At 39.9% G+C, this 23704-nt stretch overlaps 1 protein-coding gene and 1 long non-coding RNA gene across 3 annotated transcripts in view; one reads left to right on the forward strand and one right to left on the reverse strand.

The window, feature by feature from the left end:
- The window catches only part of WARS2 (tryptophanyl tRNA synthetase 2, mitochondrial), a 38750-nt gene extending 20100 nt beyond the window's left edge, over positions 1-18650 (reverse strand). The window contains exons 1-2 of one of the 2 annotated variants that reach the window (XM_064410358.1): positions 9556-9602; positions 9306-9475 (exon numbers count right to left, since the gene is read on the reverse strand). Coding sequence is in view for 1 of the 2 variants with exons in the window: in XM_064410359.1 (XP_064266429.1) it covers positions 18540-18593 (54 nt within the window). In the remaining variant the exon portion in view is untranslated. Of the gene's footprint in view, positions 1-9305; positions 9476-9555; positions 9603-18539 lie in introns of those variants that run through there. The other variant, XM_064410359.1, reaches the window with a different exon arrangement.
- Positions 18651-18826: 176 nt separating this feature from the next.
- LOC135294722 (uncharacterized) lies at positions 18827-20496 on the forward strand. The gene is made up of 2 exons (XR_010356793.1): positions 18827-19187; positions 19805-20496. It is a non-coding gene; the product is annotated as an uncharacterized LOC135294722 (long non-coding RNA).
- Positions 20497-23704: the final 3208 nt, after the last annotated feature.

Raw genomic sequence — 23704 nt, forward strand, 5'->3', positions numbered from 1 at the left:
ATAAATGAGGGTCCCCCCCACCACAGCAAATACAATACAAATCCTCAGACTCAGTTGTGTAGCAGGATCATCAACTTCATTGTGCCTGTGGCTGCACAACTTTTTGCCTGCTAAATTTTATGAGAAACATCTATAACTTAGCAGGAAGAATTTATTTACTGATGTAGTCTGTTTTCTTTTCTGTGAATCTTTTACAAATGTGTGGGAGAAAAAAAAGACATACAACTATTAAACCACACAAAATGGCAGTAAAAGTCAAGGCCAAGTGCCATTACTTTTAACTATTAAAAAAAGGACTTCAAATTGACTTAATTCATTTTGACTCAGACTTGAGAAAAATTAATGAAAATGTGTTTCCAAGTGGAATAGGACTTCATTACTTTTAAGCATGATCTATAGCTCAGAAAAGCCTAGACTATTTTTTTTCTAAATTTGCTGAAAATTTCTCTTTTCTTCTAAGTAAGCTTGTTTTTCAGATCAAGACAATTTTTTTACCCAATGTTTAAATCATTGTGCTGACAGACAAGAGCAGCTTTGGACTAGCTGCCATGCTAATTTCTCCTGCTCACATAAATGCCCATACATTTAAATCTTGATGGCAACCCCTTCACCCCATCCCAAATATCTTCTTGACTTCTAGTATATTCTTGAGTCAGTTTCTAAGTGCTCTTGGAGAAGCTCCAGCACAGGAGCTTCAAGGTAGTCACTTGAAGCAATGAAAAGCACACCGCTTCTTCCAACAGTAATTCCAGCTTCCAGTCCTTGACCACCCATGTGCCTCTTTTCTTCATTACACAAAAATGCAGTTATGATACTCAGTCTCTCATTTGGTATTTGATTCCTTGTTTTCCTAGGAACCTACATCAGAGCACTTCTCACCCCTCACAGAATCCACTCACCTCCCACTAAGCTACTACCTGGCCCAGGACTGCAGCAGCTTCCTGTTAACACTGAGAAGAGCCAGGTGCTCTCTTACAGAATAGACATTCAACATTCCAAAGTGTATAAATGAGATGAAGTCTTATAGAAACTTGGGATTCACTAGACTTCAGAGCTGTACTTCTATTACTACAGCTAGAGCAGCAATTGATAGGCAAGGCAACAGGTACTTCACAGACATAATATTTGTTTTTTGCTTCCTATGTTTCTTAACTAAGACAATAAGAAGTCAGGGAGGAAATAGTTGACCAGTAACATGGTGTTCTACCCACTGCTGGGATCCCAGAACAGCTGGTTCTTTGTCAGAGCACTTAACCTTTTTTCATGTCCACTTTTCATGTATCTCCACTCACCAAGTTCAAATCCTGATGCTCCTTCCCACAATTACTTCTCCTCACAGTACTGGTTGCTTTCTGGTGCCCATTTATATGCCTGTTTAACAGACCATAATTCTTACAGCCCTACTCTCCATTTTCTTATCAGACAATTTTATCCCTCCTGTATTCTTTTCTTCCTCCACTTGCGCTTTACACCCCTTGCTTCCCCAAAGAGCTCTTACATACAGCTCTTGATATACAACTCTCACTGTAAGAAGGCACAGAGAATGCCATGTTAAGATGATTACTATTAATATACTATTACTGCCTTGGCTCCAGTCACTTAATATAAAATATGTTTTTTACCTGCATGGTTATAAAAGCTGAGAAATGTTATCATGTACCAGAAATACACTATGGACCCACACCAATTAAAGTATCTTAGGATGACCAAGTTAAAGCATAGTGTAGAAACTTGCACATCTTCCAACTTGAGTCTAGCAAAAGACAGCATCACCTGACATGTCTCCTGATGTTACTGCTTCTTTTCCCTGGAGCTCTGAAGCTGGTGCTACTTCCGTGCAGGAACAGCTCTACCCACTGGGGTAACTGTGTATTATACCAGGGCACAGGAATTTCTGTGCAGTCAGCACAGATCACCTCATGTGCCAATACCTTGACCCAAAAAGTACCCACACCCTGAGCCTGTGGAGAACAGTTCTGTCTAAAAATTTTGTTGGTATACAAGTCAGACAGACTCAGTTCCCTTGCAGCTGCAGTCCTTGCTTTGAATGCTTCCCATAACATGTTCATTATTTGCCTTTTCAACTTCTTGGATCACTGTCCAGTCTGTAGATAATGTTATTATGAACATATTGGATGTATCGGCAAAATTGTTTCCATTAATGTGAGTATAATACATTCAATACATAAAAATGCAATAGTGACATTTAAACAGGTAGTCTGAGAATGTTTTTCACAAAGAAAATACAAGAAATCAGTGTCTCAGCATAAACTGTATGTTCAAATACTGTACTTACTCCAAATATTCAAAGGCTAACAATGAGCTAATGAAAGGTAGGTCTGTTGCAATACTACATAAGTTAGCATCTGGTGACATGCTACATGTTGAAAATAAAACACACAATGTACAATGTCAAATGGACACAGTTTTATATAAAGAAAGAATCAAGTTCTCTATCCATTAAAGAGAATACCTGTGAAGGCAAGCATGACATCTTTAATGGTGCTTTGTATGTTCAAATGGTAAACAAATACTTACAAAAGGTTTGTTCAGTATAAGGGCAATAAATAGCAAGTGAAACATTAGAAACAAACAGTAGCAGTATTATATGCAGTCTAAGCTCAGCAATTACTTAACCTGAAGTAGAGAATTCACAGAAATAAGTAAATCCAATAATGAAAACTGAGCTAGGCTGAACCTGAGTAAAGCATTAGCAAATCCATTACAAAGAACAAACCCATACTGGCTCCCAGCTGAGGGACCAGTTGACTAGAAGTCTTTCATCTTTAACTCCTTTGATTCCATTTAACAACATAAAGTACAAGACGTTACAGCAAACAGGGTGGCATGAAATATTCCATTGTGTTAGCAGAAGTCTATATTAAAAAAAGCCCACACAAAACACCCTCAAATGAATCTTGGATTTCTTGCACTAAAAATATACAAAGAACATTGCTCCTTTGGAGAGAGTTTATGTTCCCTGTTTGTTCACTCCGTGAGAAGCAGCGGGCAGCATAGCAGCGTGGCAGGGGATTTCTGCCTGGTACCATGAAATCATGGGGCTGGAATGCACTTCAATGGAGCTGTTAGGTCAGGGGATGGGAGCTGTGTGCTCCAAAGTGCTGGAGCTGGAAAAGGATAAAAACAAAAGGAGTGAAGACTTCCCAATGGAGCAGAGTGAAAGCCACAAGACATGCAGCTCCAGCCCACAGGCACTCACTCATTCAGACATCTGTAGTGAGCACAGTGTGAGCCTGCTGTTCGTATGTTTAACTCTGTGTGGTGTGTGCACCTACACCAGCAGTGCTGCACGTTAAAGCTCAAGCCTGCTAAGAGTGCTGCATCTCACAGATGACTTAGCACCTACTATTGGTTTTCTCTCTTAAAGACCTCTGCAGGGCAATTCTAGACACCACAGTGCATTTCTCAGCTGCATCACTGAATGAAGCTTGGCCCCAAACCCATTAAGATTCAGGTGTTCTCTCAGCTAACCTCCCTTTTGTCATGAGATCAACAACTGCCACTCCTTATACTGAAAAAGTATCAACATCCAAATGCTCTCAAATAATCAGGAATAAGCATTACATCCTTATCCCAGAGCAGGATGGCTAAAGTCTGGGCCTGCCATCCTGTAGCATGGCCATATGCATTTTCAATGCTAAACAGGAAAGATGACAGCTCCCAAAAATCCAATTCTGCTCTCTTGGACCAAAGCAGAGCTTTTCTCTGTATGGAAGGCAAGCTACTCAAGGACTCAATTCAGGAGTCAAAACCACAATCATTCCCTCTCATGAGATAGATGTGCCAGAACTGGAAGACACAACAAAGCTGATAAAGGAAAAGATAGATCCATGCAGATCCAAGCATCCCATGTTACAGAAAATTCTTGGTATGCTAGCTATATATTTCATGTTTAGCTTTATGAATTCTGTCACTGCTGAACACAAGAATTTATTTACCTGTTGGATACACATATTTGCCTGGTACAGTCAAGAAAAACCTGCATCTCAAATATGTAGTAAAATCAGTCATAAAACAGTTCCCTCTTCACAAAGAGTTACTGAAATAAAATCAAGTGAAAGCATTCACAAAACTTAGGTCTTCAGAATCTCTCTTCTTTACAACTCCACATAAATATTGCCATCACACGCTTGAAATGATAGCAGACAAGCTACAATTATAGGGTAACCTTATGCCTATGCTTTAGTCTCTTCTGGGTTTTAAAAACAGAGAAATGTAGCGCCCATTCAAGGAGGTAGGAGAAAGCTGCCAGTAAACAAACAATTCTCAGGATTGTTTTCTCCTTTTATTTTGGCACAGGCATGTTATAAAATTACATAAAAGCATACATAAAAATGTGGCTGGTGGAGTCCAGTTAAGACCTATTGTTTAACACAACAAACCATTAAACGATCACATTAATCCTGCCCTAGAAGTACAGAGGCAGTGCCTGTCAATCTACCCAGTCATGGGGGAGACAGACACATCTTCAAAATAAAATTCAAAGGAGGCTTTTGCTAATTATATCCTTGGAGTGACTGAAGGTAAGGACCAAGCTTTGGACTAACTAGTTTCTTTAGACTTTGTTAATGACTTTATCCTAACAGATAGAGATAGGCTAACAGATGAGAGATAGGCTTACGCCTCCAACTACAATATATGTTATACATATTTTAATTTCTAAATAATAAAAAGACTGACTCACAAACTCACCCTGGGCTGAAACAAAAGCAAGAGATTTTAGACCCAAACCCCACAATGTTACAGAAAATTATGACAGCATTACAAGAGCAGCTGCAACAGAAATCACCCCCCAAGCCCCAGCAATGGTTACCACTCACATGCTATAGCATTTAGCCGCCCTGCTTTATTTGAAAAGCCATTTACTCAGGGCAGAACAGGTGAAGAGCCAAGTGAGATCCACAGCATCAGAGCTAATTCTAAACACAGGTGGTGGGCACAACAGAGAGAGCAGGAAGTCAACAGGAGAATCACTGCTGACATGTAGGACAGGGAAGATTGATGGCTTCCCTCTCTAGTTTTCCCCACTGTGTAGGCACGCAGGGGGTGGGGGAAAGGGACGGAGAAGCTGCTGTGCTGGCGACATAACACACCACAAGGCTCCACAGCACCAGCGCTGATTAATGACACTGGAACGACTCAGGAAACAGCAAAGGATCATTCACAGACTTTGCTCTTCTTGTTATAATTTTATTTGTGGGGATTCATTTTGTCCCAGCTGTCCCAAGCTGAAGCGAGTTCAAATTTGCCGGACGAAAAGAAAATGTGGAAGTCAAAGGGAAGAAAGAGCAGCATAAGCAAACACAGACATGCATAAAACACAAAAACTGGAAAATTTGAAATTTCTAACATGAAGATCCTCTCAACAGGGATCAAAAATGGAAGAAAAATAAAACCAAAACAACACAAGCAAAACCTTGCTCCAACCTCAGAGACAAAAGAAATTCTTTGGCTGACAAAAGTCACCAACTACTGCATCTTTTGCATCTGTCTACAATTCTTTTATTTCCCTTATTAATACTTTGCAACTTCAAAGCTCTGGTTGCTAAAATAATATGCTCATCTGTTAACACTGGCTTAGCAAAACCTGTCATGAGACAGTTATTAAGCAGCAAAATGAAGGGAACCCAGACTAGTCACATTTTACGAGCTAAAGCATAAATTTTAAAGCCTAATTGGGACAATTTAAGTATTAATGTGTTACAGAAAAAAAAAAAAGAAGGAAAAGGGAAACTCAGGAGCAGTGTATATATTACATACTTTGTTTCCTTCATTGTTTCTAATGCAATTACTTCTCTGCAAACTAGCTGTAGAAACTTTTAAACATATTTATTTTGATCTGATAATTCAATATGTCAAACTTATCTGGTTGAAATGCTATTTCAACATGCTTAATTCTTAAAATGAGAGACTAAAGATCTAACACTAAATTAGGAAGAAACATATTTATACCAGAGCAAGTTTTCAGATAAATAGCTTCTGAGTAAAGATTAACCCATTGCCCAGAAACTGAACTAAATTAAGATTTAAACAGAACTGCCTAGTATCCCTTTCTTGAATGTCAAATGCACTCAAACTTCAGTAGGACTTTAATATTTATATTTCAAATGAAAAACACATTTGAAGGAGGAACATTTACAGCATATACTAACCCCACCCAATAAATTTAACTCTGCCCTCTAGGGCTAGCAGCAGAACTCAGTGAAGCTGCGGCTGGGTTAGGCTGCCCTCTCACGCTGCCTTGGTACAGATGACTCAGCAAAGGGCTCCTTTCATGTGGCTCGCTGCATCCCGCAAGTGGATTCCCTCATTTGCTTTATGAGCCCCACGCGCCACTCGGGGTGCTAATGACAGCTGCACTGACAGACCCCAGCATTATCCACAGCCAGGCTGCCACAGCTCTGCCGCCACACACCACAAGGTTCCTCCGGACCCGAGGCAGCCACGGACCCTCCCCTCCCATGTGGAGTGGAACAGGGGATACAACATCTGCTTAGGGACCTGGAGGCAGCCAGCAGCCCCCTGGCTCGGAAGAGCTGGCTCCAGTTCTCTGCAGAGGCCTGGGACAAGAACCGGTGCTATCATTTGCGCAGAGCTGGTGAGGGAAACAAGCACTGGGTCTGCATGCAGCCACCAGTGGCCACCATTCTTACCCTAAACCACAATGCCTTCCTTAGCAAGCACACAGCCTGGTGGTTTTTATTTTTCCTGCTGCGCTCCTTACAGTTCTCCACGTCAGCTTGAAGGACAGCATGTCAGAGCTCCTGTTCAAAGCTGAGCCATAACCCAACTACAGAGCAGCTCCAATGCACAACAACACATGCACTACTTCTGCACCTCCTGGGTTTCAAAGGTGTGCACAGAACTGCAGTTAATGGCCTCAGATAATGCCTGATGCAACCTTAACCCTGATTAACAATTCTCAAACCATTTACTTGCCTTTTTAAAGCTGGGGCAATGAAGTTTCTTCAGTCAAACTATCTAACCATAGACATTAACTGTAGGTCTTATAAGTCCATTTCACCCAGGGTAGGTGAAAGGCTAAAGGAATTTATAACTATATTTTTTTAACAATTAATTAATTAACATAAGGAGGGTAATTAGTGCCTCACTGACAGGAAGCTGCAGCAGGAGCTAAGCCTGAACCATCAGCAGGAACATTCTAATCAGACAGGCAAGGCAGGAAGGAATGGTCAGATTGGCACACACTGCTTCCAACACCATCAGGTGATACACTCAATGCTCAAAAGCTGAAAATTTGACAGTTCCAGTTCTGCAGGCATTGCTTGGAAGAGATGGCACCAGGGAAAAGGAGAGGGAGAAGCAGGACAACCTTTGCTACACTGTAAAGAACACCCCTAAGATAGAAATCCATATAAAAAGTAGTTGACTGTTCACTGAACAATGCGGTTGAACCAGCAACAACTAAAGTTTTCAGGCACAGGTGCTTCCTGGAAACAGCTGCCCGAAGCACCCTTCAGGTCTGGCTTCTTTCTGATCCATATGCAGCCCCACAAAGCACACTGGCATGGAAGCACCAGGCCAGGGAGCTCACAGAGAACCTCTGCAACCTCATGGAGTTACTCTGTATCAGTCAGCTCAACTTCAGTTCCTGGAAAGATACAGGAACAAATAATGAACTGCGAAGAAATTACAGAAATAACAGAAGACAGCAGTATTTCTCAAGAACTGGTGCCTCCCAAAAACACTGATAACCTTCCACAGCACAAGAGATGCTAGAATGGAAATTAAATACTAAAGCTTACATCCTACTTTTCATTAAATTCCAATACTATCTCAGTTTCCAAAAAGATAGAGTAATAGCACCTCAAATACAATATTATACGCTGGGGGTGAAAAACTGTAGAGAAAAAAAAAAAAATCCCTGAAAACAGCACTTATTGACGGCTTACAGTGGTTGGAAAGATATACCAAATACAGTTTTTCAGGGTTTTGTGCTGGTAAATTTGATATTTTCATATCTCAAAATACAAAATCTAGATGATGAAATGGAGTATTCATTAAATCTGCAGACAAAACAAAATTGGAAAGATGGTAAGGGCTCAAAATAATCTTTAGAAAGCAAAGAAATGTTCTGAAAAACCAGAATGCTATTTACCAGACAAAAGTACACAGATTTATACAGAAAAGTCTACTCAACCACATAAAGACAGGAAGGAGAACAGCTGTCCACCAACAACTACAGAACAGGGTCTGAGATTTGTAATATTTTAAAAGGTGAGCATGAATCAATACCATGCAGCTGCAAAACCACAACATTTATAAAGTACACCAAAAACTGCACAGAAGTATATAAATAGGATGAAAATCCAGGAGACGGAAAACAATTTGCTCATTTTACTCAGGATGAGGATGGCCTCAAGCTGCAGAAGTTGGACAATTTTAGGTCCTGTATTTCAAAAGAGAGGTAGAAAGAGGCTACAGAAGTTCAACCAAGTCCAATAAGTGACCTGAATAAAAAAAGACTACAAAGTCCAAAGTGTTTTTAGTCCAGTGGAAGGAAGACTGTGAAAGTAAAAGGTGCTAAACAATGAGCTTAAGATGAAGTAAGAAAAATTCAGACCAAATGTAAAGAAAAACTTCCAAGAGTAAGAAAAACAAAGCATTTCAGATGAGTGACTAGAGAGGTTTTATATTAATTAAAAAAAAATAAAGATGTTGTATGCTGATAAAGATGTATGAGCACTTAATTTTTATTTTTGGCCAAGGGAAACATCAGTTCACCCCGAACAGGGTCTGTTCTAGTCCTCTGAGCCCATAATGTTACACAGGTGTGATTAAAGTCAAAGTGAGATGACCAAAGAGGATGGAAAAAGAATCAGAATTTTATTTAGATAGATTAGATCTCATGGCATTTGAGGATTCAAGTCCTTCTAACTGCATTCAATAAAAATGTGCAAGAATTAAGGCCTTTTCACTGATAGCAGCTGAACACTGACAAGCTTAGAAAAACCATTCTGTGTTGTTGAAAGATGGGAAACACAAACTGGTACATAACCACATTTAGAAATGTACCTTGCTCAACAAAATAAATGTAATAGCAACAAGTGAACAACTAGCACTTATTTTGCTACAAGATACATGTGGAACTGTCAAAATGCAGTGAAAAGTGTAATATATTTCTAAATTATAGACTATTTGATATATGAAAGGTTGCTGTGATTTTAATATACTACACTCTTCTAAGTATCAAAAGTACCTTAACAATCTTGAAGCAAAACAAAACAGAAGGCTAAAGAATGCCCCCACAAGTAAATACTTACTTCACAGAGAAATTAGAGAAGTTTTATGGTTTTGATCACAGTAGTATCCAAATCTCTTAAAGCCATCTGATTGCTCTTGCTCTTTCTCTGACCTCTAGCTGAAAGAGATTTTATTGTATTTTTTCATATATTTTCATCAAGTGAGGAGTCAGCTTGCTACTAAGATTGCCCTGTGGGATATAAACAAAGAATATCAACTTACATCTAGAAGGATATTTTTTAAAAAATACTTTTTGTTTGGAATTACTACCTTTCTTCAGAATATTGTCCTAGAAACTCAAAGAGTAGTTCATTTCCTCTCCATTATTTTATTTGGCAATTTCCTGTAGCACAGAAAAGTTGGCTTTGTTTCACATGGGGCCAAAATTAACACAGCTGTTCAAAAACTTTCACCTTGTGGTCACAGCATGAAATTCATCTCAGGTGAACAGAAAAGTTTTAAAACCACCTGATGGATGTTGAGAGGCCTTAAAATATGGAAATCCCAGTAAATCCCTAATGATGCACACATGCACAAAAAAATCGCTATAGCTGATCCTCCTTGTCTATGCTGGACAGAATTCTATGAATGTAAGTTTTTCAGACATAATAATCACACCTGCATAAGGGACTTCTAGAGAATTTAAAAAACTTTTTTCTGGAGCTAGACAATACTCACAGACTACATTAAAACTGTTGTTATGAGCGCAGGTTGGTCCTGAAATCACCAGGATGGGCTGCTTCCACAGAAAGGACAAAAAACAGACAAGCAGTGGAGGAGGGGTACAAACAAACACAAGTGTTCATTTGTGCTCAGGTCAAGAGAATGTAGCCAAGTGAGATGAGAATGGTGACAGCAAGCTGTGACTTGCTTATTGGACAGCCTGAGCCCAGAAACATCAAATGAAAAGTTCCCTACTTTGTGTGTGACACTCACTGCTTTGCTTGTCCTAAAGAGGAGAGATGTTCCTTGCTCACTTACCTGGCCCACAGAAAGCCAGACAAATCATCAACTCCCAGTTTGGATGTACCCCACGGAGTACATCAATGTAAAAAAAGCCAAGTATTTTTAGTGTTAGCATCCCAGAATGTACAATACTCCATTTTCTTTGGGTACTGGCAAGTATTCTGAATACTGGAGACTTACATGTTTCATGGTCAACTGTGAAAACATCCCTCTGGTGGGATTAACAGCACCTCTGGCTGTTGTGACCTGGCTTAATGCTTGATGAGCAAGAGTCAGAGTGCTGACATTGCTTTGACTCTGCAAAGATCTAAAACACAGATAGCATAAAAAAAAAGTACCCAACAAAACACTTCAGTGGAAGTGCATGAAGAGCAGAATGTGAACTTGACTGTAGAAATTACATGGGCTAATTTGTTGCCAGCAGAGATGCAAAATGAGATTCAGTCAGGAATTCAGAGGGCTGGACCCCTCATTCCCTTTACATAGCAACAAAGAGGCTTTGAAATGTTTGAAACTGTTTTGTTCTTCCATGCAAACGGAAAGCACCCTATGGATGCCTATTAAGTAAAGTCTTTCCACGTCTTGGCAAGTATGTGATTTCAAGAAAAATATTTGCAAATGGATAACCCAATTCAAGAAGAAGTCAAAGACCACCTTTGAAAGAAAAGATTATATTTAGGAAGGATAGCATAACACAGTTCTGTTGTTAAAAGTTTGTACCTCCCCATATTTCTTTGCTGTTTTTCATGTAAAAAGCAATGCTAGTAAGCAGAGAAGTGAATGCCCATGATACGTAGGATTAAGGCAAAATCCCTGAAAAGAACTGCTCCTAACTGTTGGATAAAGACAAAACAAGCTATTTAGCAATCTCACTGCCAAAGGACAGGGATATTGGAGCATCCACAAGTGTGAAAGCAAATGACAGCAACAGTTGCTATGTGAATCTTAGGTGAGATCATCAGGAAGCCTGGAATCTTTTATTAACATGGAAATGCTACTATATCTTTCCCAAGGTACAGCTATCACACACAGATTTCAAAGTCAGAACTATGCACCTGGCAAAAGGAAAAGATGATGGTGAGACTAGGAAGTTGTGAAGACATTTGCAATTCACTTTCTTTTTTAATGCTGTCTAAAAACCTTCAAATGAGATTAATAGGTCAGCCGGACTCTGAGGACAACACTATGCAGACCAATATACAATAATTGTCACTGAGTGTATGTGATGAGAAACAACAATGATGGGATTCAGAACAGTGCATGTTCCATCTGTCAGAATGGAAAATGGATGCAATTTCATCTCCTTTCAGTTTCTGAATACTTCTGGGAACTGGAAGATTCTTACAGAAACTCTGAGCTTCAAAAATGGAAATATAGCACTATCCAACTCTAGGATCTTTCTGCACAGAAATGTAAATATTGACACCCATCTATGTAAGTGAATGAGATGGGCTTATCACACTTTGAAACAACATTAAGAAACATTTAAATCACCTTCTAACCTGTACTGTAAAGCTCCAAGCCACTTATCCATAAAAAATACAGGTAATCCAAACAAAAAGAAATTCCTAGTCTGAACAGTTATGAAAGAGTAATCTAAATACAAATGTAGCATAGGAGGGTTTATAACATGAACTACATGCAACACCATGAAAACTGAGGAAACCCCTATTTTTAAATTTCACACAACACTTATTCTTCATTCAGTTATTGTGCAGACATTACTGAAGCAACTGGATAAACTTCACCACTCTATTGATTTGGCCAGCTCCAAGGAGCAGATGCATGCCCTAGCATAATTCAAAGAACTTGAAGCTAAAAGTAAAAGCAGCTATTTCATTTCTGGTAGCAATTATCCCATTTCAGCACAAGAATGAGGGAAATGAAAAAGTAAGTATACATACTTCATAGTCTATTTTTGTGTGTATACATATATACAAATATGTATCTATTTCCTCTCCCATGCAGCTTCAATGCACTCTCAAGGTGGGTATCTATCTCAGGGGGCAAAAATATATTTAATCCTGTCCAGTGGATATATAGATTTACCTGATACAGCAGAAAATTCTAAAATCTGCTATGTGATTGGTCCGAGTTGGGGATTCCAAGAATGATACTTAGTCAAGGGCTCAGATAATCAAAGGGAAAACAATTTCAATTCACTGATTACAAACACAGCAAAACTCAAAAACTATATGATCTAAGGTGACTTGACTGACTTGGGGTTTTTTTTTTTTCACTTCAGCTTCTGATCCTGCTGCAATTTGAGTCAATTCCACAAAATGTTTTGTTCATCTAACCCTACAGTCCCAGCATTAACCACAACTTGTGTCATGGAAAAAGTAATTGTTAAGTGTCTAGAATAGCACTTGCTGTGCTAGTAAATGGAAATTCTATCTGCCAATGAGGCAGCATTAAAATGGGACCCCAGTCTGCTGTCTAGAGACAGAGATGATCTGCTGCAGACTGACTCACAAGGCTTGTTCAGCATATGCACCAGAGAAATTCACACCAAACTTCAACATCCACGATGGCCAGAGTAGCATCGTTCATTAAACTCCCTGTACAAAAACACATTAATAAAATCAGAACTCTCTCAAGAGAAAAAACAGGCTTAGTCAAGACACTGAAAGCAAGGACCAAAAGGAGAAAGAATGGAGGGACTCTACCCAAGCCCTGACAAGATGCCAGAATAAAGGGCTGTTTCCTGCTAAAACAATCAATACTTGCCAGATTTTATTGTTAGAACTCCATTATGAAATGAATAGGACCTGTTCACGCCTCAAAGATCCTTCATTTCTGTTTACAGTGGGGGCTCTCTCTGTGCAGCTACAAGAGTGGTCAAAATCCACTAGAGACAAGGCACTAAGCGAGGCAGATCTCAAGAAGTCTCTCTACAACTGGAAGTCTAATAAATCTGTGTGGAAACCTGAGATCTCTCAAATCCAGTGAAAATCCAAGAAATGTATATTCTCACTGTATACTAACTTGCCTTCCACTCTGAAAATGATACAAAAGCTAATGATTTAATTCTTGCATAAAGAACTATTCCACTGTTTTATCTGAAAGGCAGTCTCCATAGAGGATTAAATATATTTATACTATTTACCTATTTATTTATTTAGCTATTTAGTGATTAGAATAAAAACAAGTGAATGATTAGGAAAAACTTCCAACCTGAATAGAAGACACCAGAGGTTTAATCCAAAGGCTGGAATATGTTGCTAAATCCAGTTGATTTCATAAGGATCTGGGTAACTAAATAACTTTCAGTAACTGTGCCCAATAACAATAATAAAAAATGTTACATTTCAGGAAAATAGGAAATTAAAAAAAAAAAGGCACCAATTTCTACAAATAAATCCACATAGAGGCTACCTTAATTGGAAAGAATTTCTCAAATCACTTAGATCTTTCCTAAAAGTCCTGTATATTACAATATATTGAAGCAGCCCATACTGGACACCAGGAAACATCAGGATCTCTGCTGCCTAACAGGTATTTGCATTTCCAGCCTTTTTTCCTCAGTCAAAACCATTTTGCTGCTTCTAACCTTTACGTTCTCTAGAAGAAAGAGATGCAACACAGGGGACTGTCACAATCATAAATCCAGAGCAAGCACTTAAAAATCTGCCTGCTCATCCATCAATTTCAGCACACAAGTGTCTGGACAGGCATTCTGAAGTTGATCTGCTGCAGTGAGCTGTGTATGTGTGCAGCTTGTTACATGCACCTGGGGACCCATTTCATTAATGGTTAACAAAGTGACCCCTATGGGACAGCAACAAATTCAAGATGGGAACATGGATGTATTTAGATTGTTTGCATTTCATTCATAACATATCTGAATGATTCTGAAAACTGAGCTCTCTCTCCCATTGTAGTTTTAACTACAATCTTTGAAATCCTTAAGGATTAGGGTATGGTAATTTCAGTTATTTCCTTTCTCTGGAGCCCCATATGGTAACCATAGCTAAAAATTTTGAAGATTTTATTTGCAATCTGGGAAAAAGCATTTTAATGGTCTTCTCCAAAACAACCCTTCAATTTTTACCTAACTGCCTTTTTCACAGCCATCTTTGTTAAAAAATATGAAACATGACCAGTCATTAACATGACTAGCACAGTAACAATAGAGTGATCAGGTGGCCTGAATAGAGATGGAACAATACTTCCTCAAAAAAAAAAAAGTAAATCAAATTTCACCAGACTGGATCTCCTCCTAAAGTACTGACAATACTGGCGAGAATCACTAAGGTTAACAAAGGCCCAGCAAAGTATCAGAAGACCAAAAAAAGGAAAAAATGGCATTCCTATCTTTAAAAATACAGGAAAAGAGGAGCAGTCTGTGAAGTAGTCTGCTTAGCATCAATACTCAATGAAAAAAAACCCATATTTTGCAATTCCCTAGAAGATAACTAGAGGAAAACAACAGCAAATGTGGATTAAATTTTTTTTAAATGCTTTTAAGAGCAAAGCATGCCAGATTAGTCTAACTGGCCTTGAGACTCATTAGGCTGCCACAGCAGGGGAAGATGCAGTAAAGGCCTCTCAATTTTAGCACCACCTTTGGTCACTGTAAAGCAAACCAGAGAATCTACATTCATTAAAAAAATACTGTGGTATTTTTTAATAGATATTGACTCAGGTAAAGAGACAGATACATTCCCAAGGATGGTGTGTTAAAAAACATCAACCCTTATGGCTGGAAGATGCAGTTCTGTACCACATAAAACTAACAGAGAATCCACTTTCTGATGCATCATTCCTGTGAAAGTTGACAAGAGATGAAGGCTGTAGAACATCAAAATGTACAGCTCAGCAACAATAATACAGCCACTGTAACAGATCATGTGTGGAGGCCAGGCAAGGCTTTCCTGCCAAAGGGGAAGACTAAGGTAGGAGAAAAGGCAGCAAAATGAGACGTTCTTGTTTTCTTTAAAAGAAATTCTCAGGAAGAAAAGCATTACAAGTATTAGAGCATCCTTATAGTAATTGTAATAATGATAGCTACTTTGATATTAGAAAAGAAAAATTATGCCAAAACTCCTGATTTCTTGAAGGCATATAACACCTAAATGTTTTCTTCCAGCTGAGCATCTTGAAAGCCATCTAGTGATACATGAGACCATTAAAAAAAGACTTTGCCACTCTTCTACTTCTGCTTTGCCATCCAGGACTAAACCTAATCCATGTTTTATCAGGACATATACCAACAACTGACCGACTCACCTTCGATTAAATTTTCCTACTGACAGGTTATGCCATAGCTGGATTTGTCATGATGTTATCAGTAATTCCCTGGAGTACCTGTAGTTGCCATTTTTAAGAGTGTCTCATCAAAGAAACAGACTTGATGAAACAACTTTCTATAACCCTGGCTTAGAGAGCACTGAAGAACAGCAAACCAGGGAATTTGAAAATAAGCTCTTAAAAGTCAAGATACCCCAAATGTAATTAACCTCTCCAACAAAACATTACTTTCTTCTTAACCACATTTATTATGCCTACAAATTTGTGTGCTAGAAATATACACAACAAAATGTACAGAGCAACTTTTTCACAGCATGGTAAATTCAGCATAGTGATGAGCTGTGCACTACAGTGAAACAAAGCTGAAATCACATAAATTATGTCTTCTAGTGACTATGACTGTATTGTCAAACACTTACACGTCAAAACTATAAGGGCACCAGTAGACACTGCTCAAGCTTGAAGGCAAACACTTTTCCAGCTTGAAATTTGAATATTCCTCATCAACAGGCAGCAAATACATGATCTGCTCCAAACTATCTACTGCAGTACCTGAACCACTCCCGAGTCCATTCTGCAACAGGAACAGTACAATTAAGGAAGCCATTTTTCCTCCCTGATTCTTTTGAAGGTGCAGTGTGAGTGCCACTTCAATTCCAGTGCAATTCTTTCCAGATAGACATAAGAGGGCACTTAAAGTGAGAGAGAAAAGTGACACAATCCCACAACACACTGGACTCACAAATTTAAAACCAGAGGAACAACTTAAATTACTGTTATTGCTTGAGGGTGGGTGATCTGAAGCTACACAAAATTGGTCAGAGCAGGGTGCTAATAACACCAGGGTTCAATCCCCATATAGGGTTTTACTTAGGAGTTGAACTAGACAATCCTTCCAACTCTGAATATTCTGTGAATCTGTGAACCAATACTAACTTTGTGGTTATTTTTTTAATAAAACATTTCAAGAATAACAGGAAGGAAGCACATTCTCAGACCTATCACACCTTTAAGACGTCATGGCAACAGCAACCAGGTGATAAAGCACCTGGTAAGTAATTTTGACCTGACAGGTGACTCAGAGGTGGCAAAGAAATGCACATCAGAGTAAATATTAAAATACAACATGAGCCATGTTCAGTCAGAGCAGATTTCTTTATTATGAAAGGAAAATGAGATTACTTTGCTGGAGAAATGAAAGCAGGAGAGGGCATCTGTTATGATACTGAACAGAGCCAAAAGAGTCACCATGTGCATCAGGAAAGATAAGCATATTCAAATCCTTTCAGCGTTTTTCAAGGAACTTTTGAGTTCTAAAAATAATGAGTGGTTTGAGGTATCTTTGCCAGACCTGCTTTGCAGCATATTACAGGGGCAGTATAACTGTTCAAATTTTAACTGATAGAAATCTAAGGAGATTTAGGCACTTGTCAATGAAATTAAATCAAAGCACCTCAAGACATGGAAACACCCAAAAGCTTATTGAAGATGCCATACTGAGGTTCTTTAGCTCTTCTATACTGTTACAATTCAATGCAGTCTTATACATAAATGAATTCTGAAACAAAAAATATAAGCAGAAACCTGACTTCTGCCTCACACTAACAACTAACAGGAAGAACACAGTTGCTAAGTGAAGCATCAGTTATCAAAGCTTCATATGGCATAACAGGTTCTTCCTCTTTTGCTTTCTCTCTACCTTCTTAATAAAATGGGCAGAATCAAAGTCATTAGCTGTTCTAGAATATAATGAAATATGCCTTGACTTCTTAATTTTAAGAATCCTGGTTCTGAAATAGTCCTGCAATGTGTAGTTTACCCAGTTCACCACCACACACACCAACTTTTTGTGCATTACTATGTTTTACAGCTTGATGTGCTCAAAATGTCAACTCCATGGCTGAGAGTAACAGAACTCACTTGCTGCAAAATCACAGACAATACAGATTACACCATTTAAAAACTAAAGGAATCTTTGATGTTCTGCTTACCCTATTTCTTCTCACAAGTAACTCGAGACATATCTACCCTGGCAACCATTCTGAATAATGTCTTCCGGTATTAAAACATACCATACCATCCAGGATTTGGATGGCATGCCAAAATCAAGATTTTAATGAAAAAGCCAATTGTCCAACCAGAGGAAACATTCTCTAAATTGATGCAACGTTAGTATTACTGTCATCAAATTCTTCCACTCGTTTTGAAAACAAGGCTACAAGCTACAGAAAAATCTGGATTTCTAAGGCAAGCCATTCGCAGATGTAAAACTATCAAGGAGGCTGCCTACAAAGACGACACTGCATATATACCTACCTGACTTGGCCGATTGCTTGCAATTATCTTACAAATTGCAATCAAAGCAATCAGTTACTCTTTTATTTCAATTTTCTAATATTATTGGGGGGGGGAAACGAAGGGGGGGGTTACATTGATGGGTTACAATGAAAACCCCAAATGTATTAAAGAAATACAAACACTACTACACCCCACTGAGGTCGTGTAAGCACCAAGGGGAGGGGCTGACATGCATCCATTCAGGCACTTATGAGGTTTGGCTTTTTCCTTCCTGCTGCAGAAGACAGGCGCTCGTAGCCAACAGGTGCACTTAAAAACAAAAGGCAAGAAGCAAAGACCCCCGCTGGAACCTCGCACAACCCCAGCGCCACCTCAGCGCTCGAACCACCCCAGGACGCCGGCACTTGCCGGCTCAGGCCTCCCTCTCTCCCGCTCCCCGAGCGCCCCGCGGAGTCAAAGGCCCTGCGGCTGAGCGGAGCCAGCGAGGACCAGCCGGGAAGCGGGAGGGACGGGCCGGGAAACGGGAACGACGGGCGGAGAAGCGGGAATGACGGCGGGAGCGCGGCTCCCTGAGGGGCGGCAGGAGCCGGCGCGGCCCCGCCCCGCGCCCCCCGCTCTGCGCATGCGCGGAGCCCGCACGCCGCGCGGGGCGGGATGGCGGCCGCGGCCGGAGCGCGGGGCTCGACCCAGGCCCGGCACACCGGGAAGCGACGGGGGAGATGCCCCAGGCCGGTTACCTGGCCGAGCGTCCCGCGGTGTAGGGCCCGGATCAGGCCACTCGGTGTCGCCATGGCAAAGGCGGGAAGGAAGAGGCGGGGGGGAGGGACGGGGGCAGGAGCGCGGCAGGGTCCGCGCATGTGCCGCAGGCGCGCTGCGGGAGCGGCCGCTGGTGGGGCGCGGTTACCGGGAAGGGGCGGCGCTGGATTCGGCGTGGGCACGGGCACTTGTGGGAGTGAAGGTCATCGCTTCCCGCTTTCCATGGCTGCTGCCTCACCTGCAGGGTGCCCTTGGAACGGCGCCTTTCGGCAGCGCGTCCCGTCCGAGACCTCCTCCATCCCTGTATCCTTGCGGCCACCTGGCCTTGCCCACGGCAGCTCTTCCACGGGGAGACTGGCAGCGTGGCCTCTGCCCGGCCTGTCAAACTCACTAAAGTCAGCCCCCGCAGGACCCCCCCAAAAGCTGCTATCTGCCCAAAAGCCCAGGCAGAAGCAGATCTCATCGTCCAGCTCCTCAGACACAGCATGTCCCCAAATCCAGTCTTTGTGCCATGTTTCTTCTGTTGCGCCAGGTAACAGAACCAAAGAAGCACCGAAGTTACTAATGAGGTTTGACAAGGTCCTGAAGAAGTTGTACATCAGCCCCTCCTGTCAGCTCCTCTGCACAAGGTGCCTGGTTTCTCCCCAGTTCATTTCTCCCCAGTTCAATGCCCAGGCTGGGAAGCCACAAAACACTTGTTACCAGTGTTCAAGTGATGTGAACCCAGGCTCTTCTGCAAACATGTGGGGCAGTGATTGTGGCAATCTGCTATTGCGGGTTCTGGGAAAACAAACCAGCCATCAGGAAAGAAGGTGCACTTGTAGGTCTGTTACCAGTGGCACTGTGCATTGGACCCGTCAGTATTTCCAGTAGCCCACTCCAACCCTGTCTCCGAGGATATTACGGAATGTTCCCAGCTCTAAAATCTGGGTTTAGTAGTTAAATCCTCTAAATTTACATAACTGTTTATTTATTTTCACTTTGGTGCATTGGTTAGTAACAATTTTTATATTTTAAAACTATATATGAAGAGTGCTTAGTACATAACAGCGTAATCTTCATTTACTTTCCCAAGCACTGTTCTGATACAAATTGTAAAAAATTGATTTTTTAAGTACTTTAACTTGAACTCAAAAATCGTACATATAATTTTTTTTTCATCATTTGCATCATCACTATAAATATTTTTCATAATTGGAGCTGAAAGTTTCTATATGTAATGCTCATCTTTGATGTTTTTATCCAGTGTTCCAGCAAAAATGTGTCAGCCTTTTTTGAGAACATAACTAGACAAAAATGACGTGAAGGTCTGTGTGGGAAACATCAGGGAAGAAGCTGAAAAATCGAATGTTTGGAGATTTTGTGGTTCTAAGACCAAAAAATGATTGGACAAAAGCCTGTGGCTGCTCCACTGATGTGAGGCTGAAGATACGATCTGAGCAGAGCATTAGGCAATACCCCTGATGGTGGGGGGTGGACAGCTGCCCTACCTGCTGTCTCCCCACTACAGCTATTCTCTTTTGGAGACTAAATGGAGCAGGTAGAACTGTCTTAAACTGATTTCATGGAGAACACGATGCTGGAGACAAATGGAATATAAACTTCCCTTCAAAAAGTTGCGAAGAAAATTGATGTAATGTGATAAGAAAACGTTCAGACAATTTTTCAGTTGCAGATAATAAAACAAAAATATTTTTCCAGTAAGTTTACCGGAGAGAAAGCTTTCAGCATCTAATAAATATCAATATTACAATGTGGTTATAAATCAGTAAGGTAAACATTGGTTTGAGTCAAAATGATGAAGAAAAGAGGTATGTAGAATTCAGTAATAAAAAATCTAAAGAATGAAGATTAAGTTAATACTACTGAAAAAGCATTATTGCTTGTTTTCAAGGCTGTTATAATTTGAGTTAATAAATGGAACAGTGAAATGTGGTACTTTTGAGACTTCTGTAATACCTTTGACTTAGTATCACAGAGAATTCTGATAAACATACATGAAATGGCAAAGGGCTGATCAGATGACAGGTCCTCAAAAGTACCTGTTATAGTAGAGTTGTATGGCAAGATGTGCTTTTTCCTGCTCAATACTGCTGCTGGTAATCTGGAAATAGATTCTGTATAATTTATGTTGAAATGTGCTATTGACACAAATATTGACAGACTCGTACATAACACTAAAACATCATGAGCATACAGATAAGAGGAATCTATTAAAGTAAAGCGTGTTTTAAAATCAAATTGAAACTGAGGTAAAAAGTTGAATTAAAGTCGGATTTTTTCCCCTTTAACCAGAACTGAGCCTGTGTTATTACTTTTAAGTCTTTATTTAACCCGAACCAAAGAAAACAATCAATACAGTATTTACAACAGTTCTTTAGCACAAGTAGGAGAAGTGGTGTGAACATGTAAGGCAAGTGAGATGAGGAAGAGGTTGGCTTGAGAATCCCAGAGGAGATGACAGCTTGCATCCTGAGAGATAGGCAAGTTAGGAGAGGAGAGGGATTCACTGCTAGTGTTTATTGTCCTCTGAAATCTCCCACTGCTGCCAGAACACCTCTGACCTCTCTCATGTATTTTTCCTAGACACTTTCCCCCTACCCTTATTATTCCAATGCACATTATGAATACATTAATGACTGCTGAGATGTGAAGAATTTGGTACAGAGCCCAAATTAAGAAAATTTGATAAACCAGAACTCAGTCAAAATATCGCCAGTGCAATTTACTGGTTTTAACATCACCAAACTGACTGTGGACTTAAAAACGAGTTTTATACCAAGTCTTTCAGATCAGCATGTGCCCCGTGGGACAGGATGATTTTGCAAGAGATCTAGAGATTGTGTTGGACAAGTAAATCTATTTCTAATGCTGTCCTGTAGCTCATATAGACAAGTTTTTATTACTGGGGTACCAGTCAGAAATTGCTAAGTCCACTCTGGATTTCCATGCTTAAAAAGAGATATTTGCAAAATCAGGGAAATAACTACGTATGATAGCTGTAAAATTATTTAAGAAAACACTAGGTACATGCACAGTTAAGTAATTAGTGAAGATGCAGGAAGTCCTAGAAGCAGAACAGGCAGTCTGTGATTTTTTTCTTCCAGGAAGGAAGACTTCTGTAGCTGGGCTACAGCCCACAAAACTTTTATTTTCATGAAGCCTTCAAGAGACAGTGCTTTACATAGGAGCGTGTAACATTCTGTGGTGTGAACAGGCTTCTGCGGATCAGTTAGGGATGTGTAGAGAGATTTTATGCACAGCCTTCTTGTCTTACCTAACACAGAAATTAGAAGTGTGGGTTTTAGCAGCAGAGCATAAAATGGAAGAATTGTTCAAGAAGCTGAATAAATTTTAAAAACTTGGCATTGTTTCTTTCTGCTGTGAAAAATCAAGTGTGCTAAAATATTTTTTGTTCCTCACCTGAAAAAATATTAGAAATTCTGTGCACTCCTAGCTAAAAGCTATTTTTTTGTTACTGTGCTTCCAATGTACCATACACTAAAAACATGGGACAGTATAAAATATTAGAACATGTCTGTTAATTTAACATGTAAGATTTATATTTTATGCTTACTGTATTTGCACTTTATCTCTCGTCTTTAAGATAGAGTAACACCTCTTCAAGTCACCACTGCCAAAATAATTTCACTAATACTCTTGAATCATTCACATCCTCTGATAAAAATAACAAAAAAATGTAGAAGGAAATTAGTAACTTTTTATTCAGTGAAGGGATTATGACAGGAAATCATATGGTAAAAAAAGATTTGGACACCATTTTGGATAATAAAAGTGTTTTTAAAAAATCAACAATACTCAATGAAGCAAGTCATTTGCAGAAATAGTATACTATGATATAGCTAGAGACAGTATCATCATACACAGAAGAAGAGAGGGAAATTAATTAAATTACATCACAGGGTTGATGCTGTCATTTCTCATTTTCTGAGCGATCGTGTATTTTAATGTAGCTTGTGGGAGGGGTAATTATAACTATAATTGTTATTGTTTGCTACAGCATTGCTCAGATACTGTCTCAAATACGATCCCTTTGTGCTGTGCATTACTCAAGCACGCACCAGATGACAGCCCCTGCCCCAAATAGCTCTCAGTTGAAAAATGAGTGAACACAGATCAAAGAGTGCCACAAAGTGTGGTAAATGAATTTGCAGAAATCAATATACAAATATTGTTGTTTTCCAAGTGAAGGTTGTTGTTAGCAGGGTAGTACTTGAATGAAAGAGCAAGGTCAGGGGATTTAGGTAAGCTGGAGAAGGGAGACCAGGGAGGCTGTGATGGGAAGAAGAGTGAGAGGAGAAGTTTGAACAGGCAGCCAGACAGCACAGGAAAGAGCCCAGTCAAACCCTTCACACTGTCATACATAAAGAACATCACTTGAGATGTGTAGTTTGGTGTAGTATAAAAAGCACATCTTCAAAATTCTTGAGAGCCTAGAGGTTAGCAGCAAGACTGGCTGAAGAGGGTGAATCAATTACTCTTACCTGTTTCATTTTGTATTTTACACATGCTATGGAAGAATCTTTTGGCCCTTTTTATACATCTGTCTGTTCAGTGAAGCTTTAGCAGGGCAGTCACTTGGAAGTGCTGAAGATATAGCAGAGAGCAGGAAGAAGAGTTGTACTGTCTCTTGTATGCTGAAACTGTTGGTAGTATCAAAGCCTTGCTGAGAGCTGTATCCTCTGAAGTTAATGGAAAAACACTGTGTTGGTAGCCACTGAGAAATAAAAACACCTAGAATTCTCTGAAATCTGTAAACCTTTTCTCCCTGTAATATGTTGGGAAAAAGAAATCTTTCCTACGTGTTCTTTTGTATTATCATCAGTTATGGTGACTGTGTTCTTTACATTCATTTTGAATCTGTGTTTCCTGTCATGAGCAGATTAAAAACAGAAGAGAGTGGAGTGAAAGTTTTCTATTGCAAACATCTGTTTCTGAAAAAGGATTATATTTCCATGTCCTGGAACATCAAGGGGAAAACCTTGCCCTCCCCAGACACACACCTTTGGTTTGCAGCAATAAGGAGTTTATAGACAAGGTTGCTTTACTACAGTAAATAGAAAACCCATTTCTGTATTTCCGGTGAGTAATACAGCCTGGATATCTGAGGAGACCTTCAATTATT

The sequence above is a fragment of the Passer domesticus genome, chromosome 2 (genome assembly GCF_036417665.1).
Source record: "Passer domesticus isolate bPasDom1 chromosome 2, bPasDom1.hap1, whole genome shotgun sequence".
Taxonomy (NCBI): domain Eukaryota; kingdom Metazoa; phylum Chordata; class Aves; order Passeriformes; family Passeridae; genus Passer; species Passer domesticus.